The following is a 13359-nucleotide window of genomic DNA, read 5'->3' as shown; positions in this document are numbered from 1 at the left end:
TAATTACAATTTTTTTTTATTAACAACAAATAATTTTCATTTCTGTTATTATTGATGTTTAGATGCGTCCCGATCCCTTCCAGAGTTCCCAGATGTTGACCTACAAGGTAAAGCTTTGCCAGAGGGTATTGAGCTGGAACATCTCAAGAACTTTCAGCTGCTCTACAGAGAGCACTGCGAGGTGAGGCTTCTCTGTTTGATTGGTTTTTTGAAATAACTACTCCATGTCAGTGGTTGTTATTGATGTCGTATGTTTGATGTTACAAATCTTCAGGCCATTCTGGATGTGATGGTCAACCTGCAGTTCCCTTTGGTAGAAACACTTTGGAAAACATTTTGGAGGTTCAGTGAAAGTCAGACAGGAGATGCAGCATTATCTTTGTAAGTGTATGCATCAATAGAAGTTAATGAGTTTATGAACAATGCAATAATAAACATGATCTCCACACCTGTATGATACCTTTGATGTGTTAGGCATGATGAGTCAGAGAAGCGGCTGCCGAAGTCATGTTTGGTGCTGCTGTGTAAATATGATCCAGTGCTTCGCTGGAGCCACGACTGCGATAACACACTGTACCAGGGCCTGGTGGAGATGCTCATCCCAGACGTTCTGAGACCCATTCCCAGTGAGTTGCTCAATGTACTCTTTGCATATCAATATTCAGCACAATATGTGCCAGAGCTTGGTGGTGATTTTGCCAGCAGTAGCCCATTTTCACCTCCTCCTTTCCAACTTGGATATGGACCAACAATAGGATGGCTGGGACGACAGTGGTGAAGAAGCATCCATCATCACATATAATCCAGAACAACTATACATAACAAAACAGCTAATTATTACTGAAGTATCTTCTTAACTCTTTGTTCAGGTGCCTTAACACAAGCCATCCGGAACTTTGCCAAGAGTCTTGAGAGTTGGTTGACTAACGCCATGATGAACATTCCTGAAGAGATGGTTCGTGTCAAGGTCAGTGATCTCAAGTTATTATCATTCATTTGTTAATGTGTATATTACTGAGATGTTTACTTCGTGTAAAAGTAAATATGTGCATTTATGAATTTGCAATATGTTACGGCTGAATGATCTTAAACAAAATCTAATTCACGATATGACGTAGTGCACTTATCAATCTGCTAAGGTTGCGATTTAATTAAAAATCAAATTGCTGCTCGTGTTACACATCCTCAAAGCACGCGTGAGACTAATAAGCTGAGAGCATAAATTTGCAGCGCTTTAGATTCACTAATAGCACATTTGTGTAATTCCAAATATGCTTGGCCACGAAAAGTTACTATCCAAATCTAAAGTAACCTCATAACACCGAGTTTTTGTGGACAGAAGAGTGAATGAGAGCATTTCTCTGCAGAAATGTCTTCCTCCAGGGTACTGCCAAAATAAAGGTTAAGAAAATATTACATAAAAATTCTACTGTTATATAATAATAATAGTAATAATGATGTTGTTGTTAATATTATAGAAAAATAGATTTTCATAATAATTACTTAGCCCGAGAAACAAAAATAATTATCAAAATACTACTAACTACAGTCTTGACCAACACAAAATAGGTATCGTTTGAAAGCTTAAAAGCTCTACTTTACAATGCATGCAGGCATTATGATCAGAAATTATGTAGTATGTTGTCCAGTGTCATGGAACGCTAAACCAATCATACTAGGATACAGATCACTGCAACCAAAGGTGGAAGTCATCCTAATATGAGCAGAGAGGATCGTTCAATGTAATTATAAATGGCCACCAGGAGATGGCGCCAAATACATGACACAGACTCGATGGCTCAAATGACACAGAATGGAACTGAATGAGATCTCGTTACGCATACCTGCATGCTTTGGGGAGAGAGCATACCTTTAGTCATTGTATTTGCATGTGTAATTAGTTCTTATGTACAATTATTATGTTTTATTTGTTTGGAGACGTTTTTGGACACTAGGATAAATTATTTTGTGTTATTCTATAACTTTTGATTGCTTTGTTGTATCAACACAAAATTGATACTCACAGGAGACATTAACAATTTTTCGGAGCTACCTTATGTACACTCTGAGATATATAATGTTGATAAAAAAAAAAAAAAAAAAGGGTCAGACCGGTGGCACCCTGGCCTGAATCGGGCGGGGATCTCTCGCTGATCAGCTGAACCAGCTGATCAGCGAGAGAGCGAGATAAAGGGCAGCCGGAGACGCAGGTTCGAGAGAGAGAGAGACGCACACGGCCACATTGCATGTGTGTCTGCGTTTGTTTACATTTGTTTTAAGTTGAGTTTCTTATTAAAGTTTATGTTGACTGTTCTGCTGGTTCCCGCCTCCTCCTTGCCCGTCCTTATACTGTTACAGATACCAAACACTTAAACCTCCTTGTTTTTTTTTTCTTGGTAAAGTAAATCTTTAAAAACACCCTTAAAGCTTAAAGTTGCACTCAGTAATTTATAAGGCATGAATTGTAATTTTGCAATATATGTTGGAAATCATGACCACTCACATTAAAATGAAGACTCCAGTCATATCAGTAACCTTATAAAAGCTGTTTTATTCTACATGGAAAGGGTCTGCACATGGGGGCTGCCATGTTAGAATCACCTGGCCAGCCAAATACTACTCGCTTAATCTCCATCCTGCTATTTGACACTTTCACTCATTGATTAAAGTAATCATGCCTGACTGTGAATACTACATTTCTACAATGGCATCTGACACTGGAAACTATTGATTTTAAATGATGCTGCATCCAAGATGCTAGGTGTCAGTGTAAGTCCAAGATGACACAAAGACAAAAGTTGCTGAGTGCACCTTTAAAGGGTTAACTTAATAATAACTTATTATTGGGTTCCAATAAATAATGATGAAAAGCGGGCTGAGACTTTATCCTCTGTCTGTTTCACTGTATTTTTTATTTATTTAGTCTGGTTCTTTTTAAGGGGACTGAAGTGTGAGCAACCTTTCTTGAACACTATTTCTATTTGCACATTACTTAATTTTGGTCAAAAGGAAACACTTACTAGGATTTTTTTTTTATGTTAATAATAATATTGCAGTTCAAATCGCAGTAGCAAAGTTTTTTCTTCTTTGCCAATTAAAAGAAGTGTTACCTCCACCTTGCTTCATTTCCAAAATCTACAGACTGTCTTGTCATTTGTAAATGCATCTTTTAGCTGCTGGAAGGATTTGGTGGCTTCTTGTGACCAAGGAAGGATTTTGGGCTTGTTTTTGAGGAGAGAAGTTAAGGGAGCGACGATGGAGCTGAAATTCCGGAACAAACGGTGATGGAAGTTTGAGAATCCTAGGAAGCCCTGAAGCTCTTTCGAGGTGATGGGTTGTGGCCAGGATTGAACGGCTTGAATCTTTCCAGGATCCATCTGCACACCCTCGGGACCGATGATATAGCCCAGGAATTGAACGGAAGATTGATGGAAGGAGCATTTCTCAGCCTTGATGAATAATTGGTGCTCGCGGAGACGTTCGAGGACCAGTTTCACATGGTGGGAGTGATCTGCTAGGTTGGAAGAATATAAAAGAATATCATCAATGTACAGTAAATAATTACAAAATGGTGGAGGTACTCATGGAAGATCTCATTCACGAAACCTTGGAAGACCGAAGGGGCTTTGGCCAGCCCAAATGGCATCTCCCGATATTCATAGTGGCCTGTAGGGATGATGAAGGCAGTCTTCCATTTGTCCCCCTTTCGGATGTGAATGAGATTATATGCACTCTTTAGATCAAGCTTCGTGAATATGGTAGCACCTTTCAGGATCTCTAGAGTAGCAGGAACCAAGGGGAGAGGTCATCAGTATTTAATTGTGACGTCATTGAGTGAGCGATAGTCAATACAGGGTCTCAAACCACCATCTTTCTTAGCCACAAAGAAGAAGGTGGATGCCGCAGGGGAACTAGATCGGCGAATGTAACCCCGTTGGAGTGCTTCATTGATATACTCCATGGCCTTTTGTTCAGATAAGGATAGGGGATAGACTCTTCTCCAGGGTAGCGGTGCATCCAGCAGCAGATCAAGGGCACAGTCCCAGGCGCAGTGAAGAGGTAGCTGAGAGGCCCGTTGGGGACTGAAAACATTGCTGAAGTGGCCGTACTCAGGAGGTATGGATATGGGGTGGTCCATGGCAGGACTTTCGATGGAGGTGGTGCAGACAGACAGAGCAGCTGAGGAGGAAGATGAATGTAGAGTAGCTTGATGACGCTGAGGGAGAAAAAGACAGCCATGAAAGTCTAGGACAGGACAAGGGGATGCTGAACCAGCCAGGGCCTAACAAGAACAATGGCAAAGGTAGAGTCTTTGAGGACGCGAAGTGGAAGGCATTTGATTGCACCAATTTTTAGGGTGAGGTGTTCAGTTTGATGGGTGATGCGTCCTTTACCCAGAGGTTTCCCCACTACGGACTGGATGGGTAGTGGCATGGGACATGGGATTTCGGTGTGGTGGAGCTCTCTGCAGAGTGTCTGGGAGATTACATTTCCCACTGAACCAGAGTTGACAAGGGCCTCTACCATAACAGAAGTGTCAGCAGAGGAAATCAATATGTTAGTACTTAATCGTGAGTGAATCACAGGGGTGCAATAAAGAGAACTCACCACCATACGAGGGGGACGGATCGGGCACTTGGACACCAGATGATCAGAGGCTCCACAATACAGGTAGAGGTGCCTTTCAATTCGCTCAAAAGATGGGAGGAGCCGAGCTGCATAGGTTCCTCGGAGGGTTCAGAAGAGCGGAGAGTAGAGAATGGGGAGGTATGAGACTCTGTGCAAGGTGGTATGGGCTTACTGAGGCACGTCTGCATGCAGTTGGAAACCCAGATGGAGAGCTGAATTAAGCGTTCGAGCCCCATCGCATCATCGTACCCAGCAAGTTACAGTCTCGAGTGCGGGGTTGAGACCCTGTTGATACGATGTGAGGAGCGCAGCCTTGTTCCATCCGCTGGCAGCAGCGAGGGTGCAGAAGGTGAGAGCATAATCTGTGATGGTTCGTTTACCCTGTCAATGTAATTGTTCAGCCGCGTGGGAATCGCCGACAGGACAGGCGAAGACTTCCCAGAAGTGTGCCACAAAAGAATCACTGGATTGTGTCACCGGGCCTCCCTGTTCCCAGGTGGTTGTGGCCAACTGTAATGCTTGCCCGGACCAAAGGAAAATGATGAAGGCCACCTTCGATCGTTCGGTAAGGAATCAGTGCGGTTGCATCACAATGCCCAGTGAGTGCTGTAGCAGGAAGCTGCAACATTCTTTAGCCAAGCCACAATAAGTAGCGGGAGTCGCCGTGGGACCGGATGAACGATCGCCGGGCGAGGGTGGTGATATCGGAATAGTAGAGAGCATCGGATGTCTGCATGGCTCTTCTGCCGATGGATGGCTCTTTGCAGGTGGATGTGAGCGCTGTTCCAAACCCTTTCACTTTCATGGAACCAATGGTCACTACAAACAATACCACAACACTTCAGTTTTCATATAGGACTAATAATAGTTGCTGCGCTGTGTCTAAAAGGAAGTTACAAAATAGTATGCTTGTAAGACATGGTCAGAGGTGCAATTCTAAACTATGGTTGCGTCTAGAGTGGAAAGTCAGAGATGATTTGTAAATTTAAAGTCTATTAAGACTTTCCCAAATGACTTTCACTATGGTAAATGCAAAAGTCATAATGCAGAGGTTAAGAAAGTTCCCTTTTTAATGTTTTTAAATTATCATCTGACGTGCTTTTCTTCCTGGAAATTTTCCTAATTAACATTACAGAAATATTTTGACTACAGGATATAAACTGTAGATATCCACAAAAAACGTGTAATTTATGCCTTTCTTTCTCCTTTCTCTATGAATTGGCCCATTGTCTGTTTAGGTGACTTCTGCGAGTGCATTTGCGCAGACTCTGCGCAGATACACCTCTCTAAACCACCTGGCCCAGGCAGCTCGTGCCGTCCTGCAAAACACTGCGCAGATCAACCAGATGCTCAGTGATCTTAACAGAGTGGACTTTGCCAACGTGCAGGTGTGTGCATGTGTTTAGACATTCCACGTCCAGTCAGAAGGTGAACACTGTACTTACATGAGTTTAACTAGAGCTTTCTGGCACCGTCTGGAGGAACTGTTTTTGACATGTATTTGTGGGTGTGGGTGGGTGTTTGTGGTTGGTCTAGCTGTCAGGAAAAGGACATTCATGTGAATGTTTAACATAAATTATTTGTGTCTTGAAAGTGATTTGAAAGCAGGGGCTTCACTCAGTATGCAAGTAGTCATTTAGTTGACGATTTTATTCAAAGTATCTTACAGTACACTTATTATAGGGACAGTCCCCTTGTGTCTTGCTTTATAGATGGTTTATAGATTGCCCCAGGCGGGTTCGAACCTATAACCTTTCGGTTACCAGCTCAGAACTTTACTCAAAAGAGCACTACTTACATACTGAGCAAACTCCAAAGTATTAACTTGTCCTGCACCATTTGAGCTACCTGGTGCACAATAAAATGGGTGAAAAAAATCCCATAGACATAAGTTGAAGGAGGGACCTGAGACATAACTAGGGACCAAAATATGGTAGAGACTTGATGGTGGGTTCTTTTAACTTTGGCCAGTTAGGTTGGGTTCTGGAGTCTCTTTTTCTTCACTCTCTGTAGGAACAGGCCTCATGGGTGTGCCGATGTGAAGATCGGGTGGTGCAGCGGTTGGAGCAGGACTTTAAACTGACTCTCCAGCAGCAGAACTCTCTGGAACAGTGGGCCGCCTGGCTGGATGGTGTGGTCTCACAGATCTTAAAGCCGTACCAGTCCAGTTCTGCCTTCCCTAAAGCAGCTAAACTTTTCCTGCTGAAGTGGAGCTTTTACAGGTGAAGTTCAAAATGTTGAACCAATATTAGACGCATTGCCATCAAGTGCATTAAGTGACTGTCACTCACACAATCCACACAAATAGTGCTGCTTGTGTGAAGTACATGAGAGATGCTACAATTCCAGTAGAGTCTGATGGTAGTTTCTAAATCTTCCTGTATATCTCTTATTCTATTTTCAGCTCTATGGTAATCAGAGATTTGACTCTGCGCAGTGCAGCCAGCTTCGGCTCTTTTCACCTAATCCGTCTGCTCTATGATGAATACATGTATTATCTGATAGAGCACAGAGTCGCACAGGCCAAGGGTGAAACGCCGATTGCCGTCATGGGAGAGGTACAAACACACTCAAAGACAGAAATACTTCCACAATGTCAGACGTATTTCTCATTTCACTGAGTAATACGAAACAAATGTGCGTCATTGCTCTCAAAACAGGATTCTTATCTGAGGAACTGTGAATGAAATGCTATAGAAAGTGTTTGAATGCAGTTTTTTATTTTAAATGTGGTAATTCTCTGTTTTATTGAAGTTTGCAAGTCTTGGCCGAAGTTTGAACCCACTGGATCCTGATAAAGGTGAGCTGCTTTGTACACAACACCCCCCACCCCCCAATTGTTGCACCGCTGCACTAAACCACCAAGAACACTTACTGTATATAGCAATGCACCGGCAACTATCATGAACACCCTAGCATAGTGATGGCAATAAGTATTTATTTTTTGCTAAATTCAGATTTATGTGCTTTGGTTTAATTCTTGTCATGTGTGTGTGTATGTGTGTTTCTCAGAAGAGGAAGAGGAGGAGGAAGAAGAGAGTGAAGATGAGTGTCAGGAGTTATCGCTGCAGTCTGATGGTGGCACTATTGGTGATGAATCTCTGGAACCGCCTGCCAAACTGGCACGAACCGACCAGAGGGTGCTGTTCAGCACAGGATCCATGGACAACTGAGAACTTAAATACACACATGCATATAAACACACACACACACACACACACATATTCATGTACAAGCACTCCCTACACAATAATCACCCATCATTTGTGCACTTAAAATCAATACATGTGTCTATAAAGCATAAATGCTGCAGATTACACATTTACACAACAGTTGGATGTTCGTACACACATTTCCTGCCTGTCAATGTCTTAAGCATATACACAAACATTCACTGTAACACAGAGGCACAGAAAAAGCTGCCCTTACACACTCATTACATGATCTCTCATATCGAGACCTTAGAAAGGGTCAGGAGGACTAAACTAAAAACTAAACTAAAAGTGTGTGTGTGTGTTTCAGTCAATAAAAGTAGCTCTCGAATCTAAATCAGATTTGGATAGCTGCATAGAAGAGAAAATGCATAAACTGCTGCAATTGGTTCCCACAAAGTTGTTTGTGTTGGACTCAACTCTGATTGGCTACTGATACACTCTAAAATAAAAATCAGTTTCTTAATCAGTATTTTGTCTTTTTTTTTTTCAGTAAAAATATCTGAACATCCTTAAAACAAGATGGATCAACTTGAGAATTTCAGAGAGTATATCTTGAATTTAAGCGATAGTTCACCCAAAAATGAAATTCCTGGTACGTGATAACAGAATTACATTTTTTTGGGTGAACTAAACCTAAAAGTTTAATTTTCCTACCCAATTAGCACAGTTGTTTCTTGTTATAAGCATGAACCCCTCTTAATAGGGTTACGTTTCATACTAAAAATAAGAAAAAACTATTTGCCAAATAAACTCAATTCGAGACATATTCTCTGAAAACAAGTCTTCGTACACAATTTTGCTCTTTATGTAAATGTATGTTGTTTTAAGGATGTTTAGATATTATCACCGGAATACAAGACTAAAATACTGATTAAGAAAATGATTATTTTTGCTGTGTGACTGACTGAAATTGTCAATCTCCCGCAGCCTATAAGGGTATGTAGGGAGATATAAATTGACTTTAAGTGTGCGTTTGAGTGTTGACGTATATTTTCTGCCTATCCGTGTGTTGTTTTTGTGTTGGTGAGTGACCTGGGACCTTATTGTTTTATTGGCTAGAATGAATGTGTGTTTTTGTACCTGTGTGAATGACCTTTGTGGTTTGAGAAATGTCGGTAGTCATTCTGTCAGTGGTATTTTCAAAAACATACCTTTTTTGAGTTTTCAAAACCTTCTGTGACTGCCATGTCATTTACTGTTTATATCATATAACAGCACAGCTCTTTAAAAACACTTTTTAGGGCTATTCTGCACATACCTCTGTGACCTAAAGCAGTTTGCCATTTAGCACTACTGTGGTCTTCATTTCTTAATGAAGAAGCCAGAAAGAAGGAGATTTCTTTTCATTCTAAGATTCATTCATTCATTGTGGTCTTATAACCTTTCACGGTCCTATTTTTTCCCTTTGTTGCACTTTTTTTCCTTATGTCGCTATATGTCGTCTTAAACTTGGTACATTAAATGTTACTGTCCTTACATACTTTTTTCTATGGTCACAAAGTGACAATCTCTATGTGTACAGCGTTGTCTCACACTGTTTAGTGCATATTTGATGGTTTGCTGTGTATTTGAGATTTTAGGTGAAGATATTTTACTAGAATCCTTCTAAAACACTTGACGCCACTGCCTGTAAGGTCTCCAGTAACTAGGAAATTGTAAAACTAGAGCAATCCTTAAAGGAACAGTTCACCCAAAAAATGAAAATTCTTTCATCATTTGCTTGACCTCATATTGTTCCAAACTGTATGACTTTCTTCTTCTGTGGAATCCAAAAAGGGATTGACAGCCTCACATTCTGCCTAACATCACCTTTTATGTTACACTGAATAAAGTCATAGAGGTTTGGAACAACATGCGGGTGAGTAAATGATGGCAGAATTTTTATTTTTTGGGTAAACTATCCCTTTAAGCCCTTTCCCCTTTAAAACAAATCAACCCATTTGTCTTTATATAACTAGGACTGATTTGTTTGATACTTTTCCTGTGTTGTGGCATACTCTTTTACGATTAAATCAGTTTGAGAGATCCTAAAGAATGTTAAAACTACATCCCCTCCTGTTGGATATATACTGTATATGTGAACTATGATTAATGCTATTGTAGATTTGAATACTGAGCAATGGGGCAGTGCACAAGATATTGACTGATCTCACACCAGCATGTTGTTTTCTTTCCCTCTGATTCTCTTGGTAGATCCACAAGAAGACATATCACAAATCTGTAGGACAGCCATTTTCATAACAAAGTGACTATCCCTTTTCACTCTTTTGAAGTCCATTTCTTGCTCAGAAAAAAAAAGAAAAAACCCCACACACAGAAAAGCAGATAAACGTGTGGCAGTGTTTTGAGTAATCTAAACCATGGGAATGGTTGTGCCTTTTGGAGTTATCAAATGAAATCCATGTTTTTAATTTAAAATATGAATAAATTAATAATTTCTAAAATTGTGAACCGTTTTGAATATCTAGTTGTAGTTTGTTCGATGTTTTTCTTCAATTGCAGCGGTCCCATAAAATACAAAAAGACAAATTCTGTCATCATTTACTCACCCTCGTGTTGTTTCAACCCCGTATGACTTACTATTTTCTGTGAAGCACAAAGGATGTTTGGCAGAATGTTAGCCTCAGTCACCATTCACTTTCATTGTATGGAAAAAATTGCAGTGAAAGTGAATGGTCTTGTGTACCACGGAAGAAAGCCGTACAGGTTTGGAACAGTATGAGGGTGAGAAAATGACATTGATTTACAATTGATATTTAGCTATCTATGAATTTCATACATTTTTAAGTGTGACCTACACGTCCAAAAGAGACCAAATAATTTTTGGGGCCACTATGAATATGTGCAAAGTTTCACTAGCATATTACGTTGTCATAATGAGTTGTCAGTTTCTTACTAATAACTTCACTGAAGTTTCTTAACATCAGTGACATTCTGTAAGAAAAAAGCGAACGTGACACAACCATCACGTGGTATTGAAAGACGGTTTGCACAATACTTGCAAAGGTACTTTCCTGTCAGACTGTTGCGTTGCCTACCTCACAGACATTTCCGAGAAAACAAAAGTTAACTGAAAAAAAGAGGCATACCGTATTCAACAGCTCTGGCCGCACCTTGCAAACATTTGATTATATCGGTGTGAATCATAAGTAACAAAACTGCACACAGAGAACCAAGATAAAGTAAACTCACTTCCTTTCAAAAATCAAACCATAAGGACCCGCAAATAATGAATTCTATGTTAATGTAAAATTCAGGAATCACAAATGTTTTAGTCAAAAGATGATTATAAGTGTCATTATAAATAATATTAAGCCTTGTAGTATGTTATAGATCCAGCAAACATTAACAATATGTGATTGACGTGATTTCAGATTGTATTGCAAACCACTGCAAAGATAAGGATTTCCTTTCTACCTAGCATCTCCTTTTGTGTTCAGCGGAAGAAAGAAAGTAATACAGGTTTGGAAATGACGTGAGGGTGAGTGAATGAGGACAGTATTTTCAATAACCCCTTAACTGTGTCCTAATACGCAGATGCAAGTTAAAAGTACTGAACAATGAGGACATCTTTTATAGTTTCCTGCATATAATAACCCTCTCTAAACTGAAAGACCATAAAATGTTTGTAAATATACAGATATTTGCCTAAAAGGCAGCATATACTTTCAGCATATTAATGATGGATCTGAGACATATTAGGAAAATAAGTATATAAATATCTATGCAGGCCTATATATTATTTTTATACCCATTCTCTAACCATACTAGGGAGTAGTGCAGATGACTACTTAGGAAAGTTGCATTCACAATCAATAGAGGGCAGCAAAACACTGCTTGACGTTCAATTTAAACAACAGAAGTGTAAGAATCATTCTTCCTGTATGTTTGGAATAGCATACTATCATACTACTATTATTTCTGCGTTATGAATAGTCTGCATAGTATGCACACTTCCTGTATACCCATAAAGCCTACTACATTTGACAAAATGTGCAGTATGCAACAGAGCACACAGCAGTGGGTATTTTTTTAACATCATTTTCTTGACCCATTATTTGATAAGACTGCCAAAAGTTAAGATATATATATATATATAATTTTTTTTTACAAAAATTGGAATTAAAATAGCAAAATAACCATTTTCATTTCCAAAATGCAGTGGATACTGCACAGTATTCAGTAAGTAGTAAGCTAGTATTCCATTCAAAACATACACTTATTGCTGCTTGTTCAATTTACTTAATTAAAATGAACGAAAGCAACACAATTCTAGAACATTTTGTCACAACTTGATTTCATTGCGTCCATTGAAGTTTACTTAATCCATTTGAGTTGGGACTACATGAATACTTTTTGTGTTGCTAATGTAGCATTGATGAAACTGGGAAGGGGATTTCCATTTTCCAGATGCTTTGCATGGGAGAGTAAATGTTAAAATTAAGTGTTATTTTTATGTGTTTATGTGCAAGAGGAATATAAAGGGTGATACTTGTTAGTGTTTAATGTTTTGTTATGTTGAGATTTAGATGAGTTTCTGTTATGTTGGAGTTTTGGGGGTTTCCTTTATGATAAAGAGTGGAGCTTGAGCTAACGATGAGGACAGGTAGATGTCACACATGAAATTGATTGCTCGCTTCATTGAGCAATTGCTGTACTAACCATACAATAGTTACTAAACTACACTCTGTAGTGCTTCTAACCAGCATGTAGTTAACATGCTAACATTCACTTTCACTAGTTAGTGGCACGTCTAATTGGGTTTACCTAATTCAACTAGGTTCTTTTTACACAAAGTGTTGTGTTGAAATTACATAGTAATTTTAAGTTAAGAAAACTAATTTCAAACATGTGGAACCACTGTGCACTATTGAATCAAGTTCAGCCAAAGAGCTATTTTTTTAGCCATTTTGTTTCTAATGATGCATGCTGGAACATAAGTAAGCATATTAGACATAAGACACCACGGAAAGTTGACTATCAAACCAGGAACATTTCATTTTAATCGCAGACCATCTACTATAGTTTTATTTTCATTGCCATACAGCATCAGAACTTGGCTGTAATATAAGGTGACCAGATTTCTGAAATGAAAAATGGGGACATTTCAAGTTCAGTGGTCAATAGGTCATGTTACTTAATAAAAAAGGGGACAAATCTGATTTTATGTATCTTCACCATGGTGATTGTGGTGATGTGCTGAACTATGCACTGCAATGCAATGATTTGGTTTAACTTAAAAAAAAAAAAAAAAAGTAACATGGTTGCCTTAATATGTTGAGCTCATTTAAAACAAAATTTGATAATACAATAAAATAAATAATTAATCATTTGTATAACAAGGTATAGTAATTAACAATTAGTGGAATTTTGTCGTCGTTGTTTTTTATTTATTTATTTATTTTTTACATTATATCAGTGCATTACCATTGTGCCATTAGTTTACTCAATAAAAACACAAATTCTTAAGTTATCCAAACATTTTAGTGAATCTAAGTTGATTTGGCAAAAAATA

The 13359-nt window shown here is 39.0% G+C and overlaps 1 protein-coding gene across 4 annotated transcripts in view; it reads left to right on the top strand.

The window, feature by feature from the left end:
* Positions 1-10295, top strand: part of LOC127451626 (MHC class II regulatory factor RFX1-like) — a 39917-nt gene extending 29622 nt beyond the window's left edge. For all 4 annotated transcript variants that reach the window (XM_051716446.1, XM_051716445.1, XM_051716444.1 and 1 more), the window contains 9 exons: positions 63-181; positions 275-381; positions 475-626; positions 870-967; positions 5868-6017; positions 6643-6851; positions 7034-7187; positions 7384-7429; positions 7642-10295. In XM_051716446.1, the coding sequence (XP_051572406.1) occupies positions 63-181; positions 275-381; positions 475-626; positions 870-967; positions 5868-6017; positions 6643-6851; positions 7034-7187; positions 7384-7429; positions 7642-7802 (1196 nt within the window). In that variant the 3' untranslated portion in view covers positions 7803-10295. The remainder of the gene's footprint in view (positions 1-62; positions 182-274; positions 382-474; positions 627-869; positions 968-5867; positions 6018-6642; positions 6852-7033; positions 7188-7383; positions 7430-7641) is intronic.
* The last annotated feature ends 3064 nt before the right edge of the window (positions 10296-13359 follow it).

Source organism: Myxocyprinus asiaticus, chromosome 14 (genome assembly GCF_019703515.2).
Source record: "Myxocyprinus asiaticus isolate MX2 ecotype Aquarium Trade chromosome 14, UBuf_Myxa_2, whole genome shotgun sequence".
NCBI classification, from domain to species: domain Eukaryota; kingdom Metazoa; phylum Chordata; class Actinopteri; order Cypriniformes; family Catostomidae; genus Myxocyprinus; species Myxocyprinus asiaticus.
The sequence above is the reverse complement of the archived record's forward strand: the minus strand, read 5'-3'. Positions and strand labels throughout refer to the sequence as shown.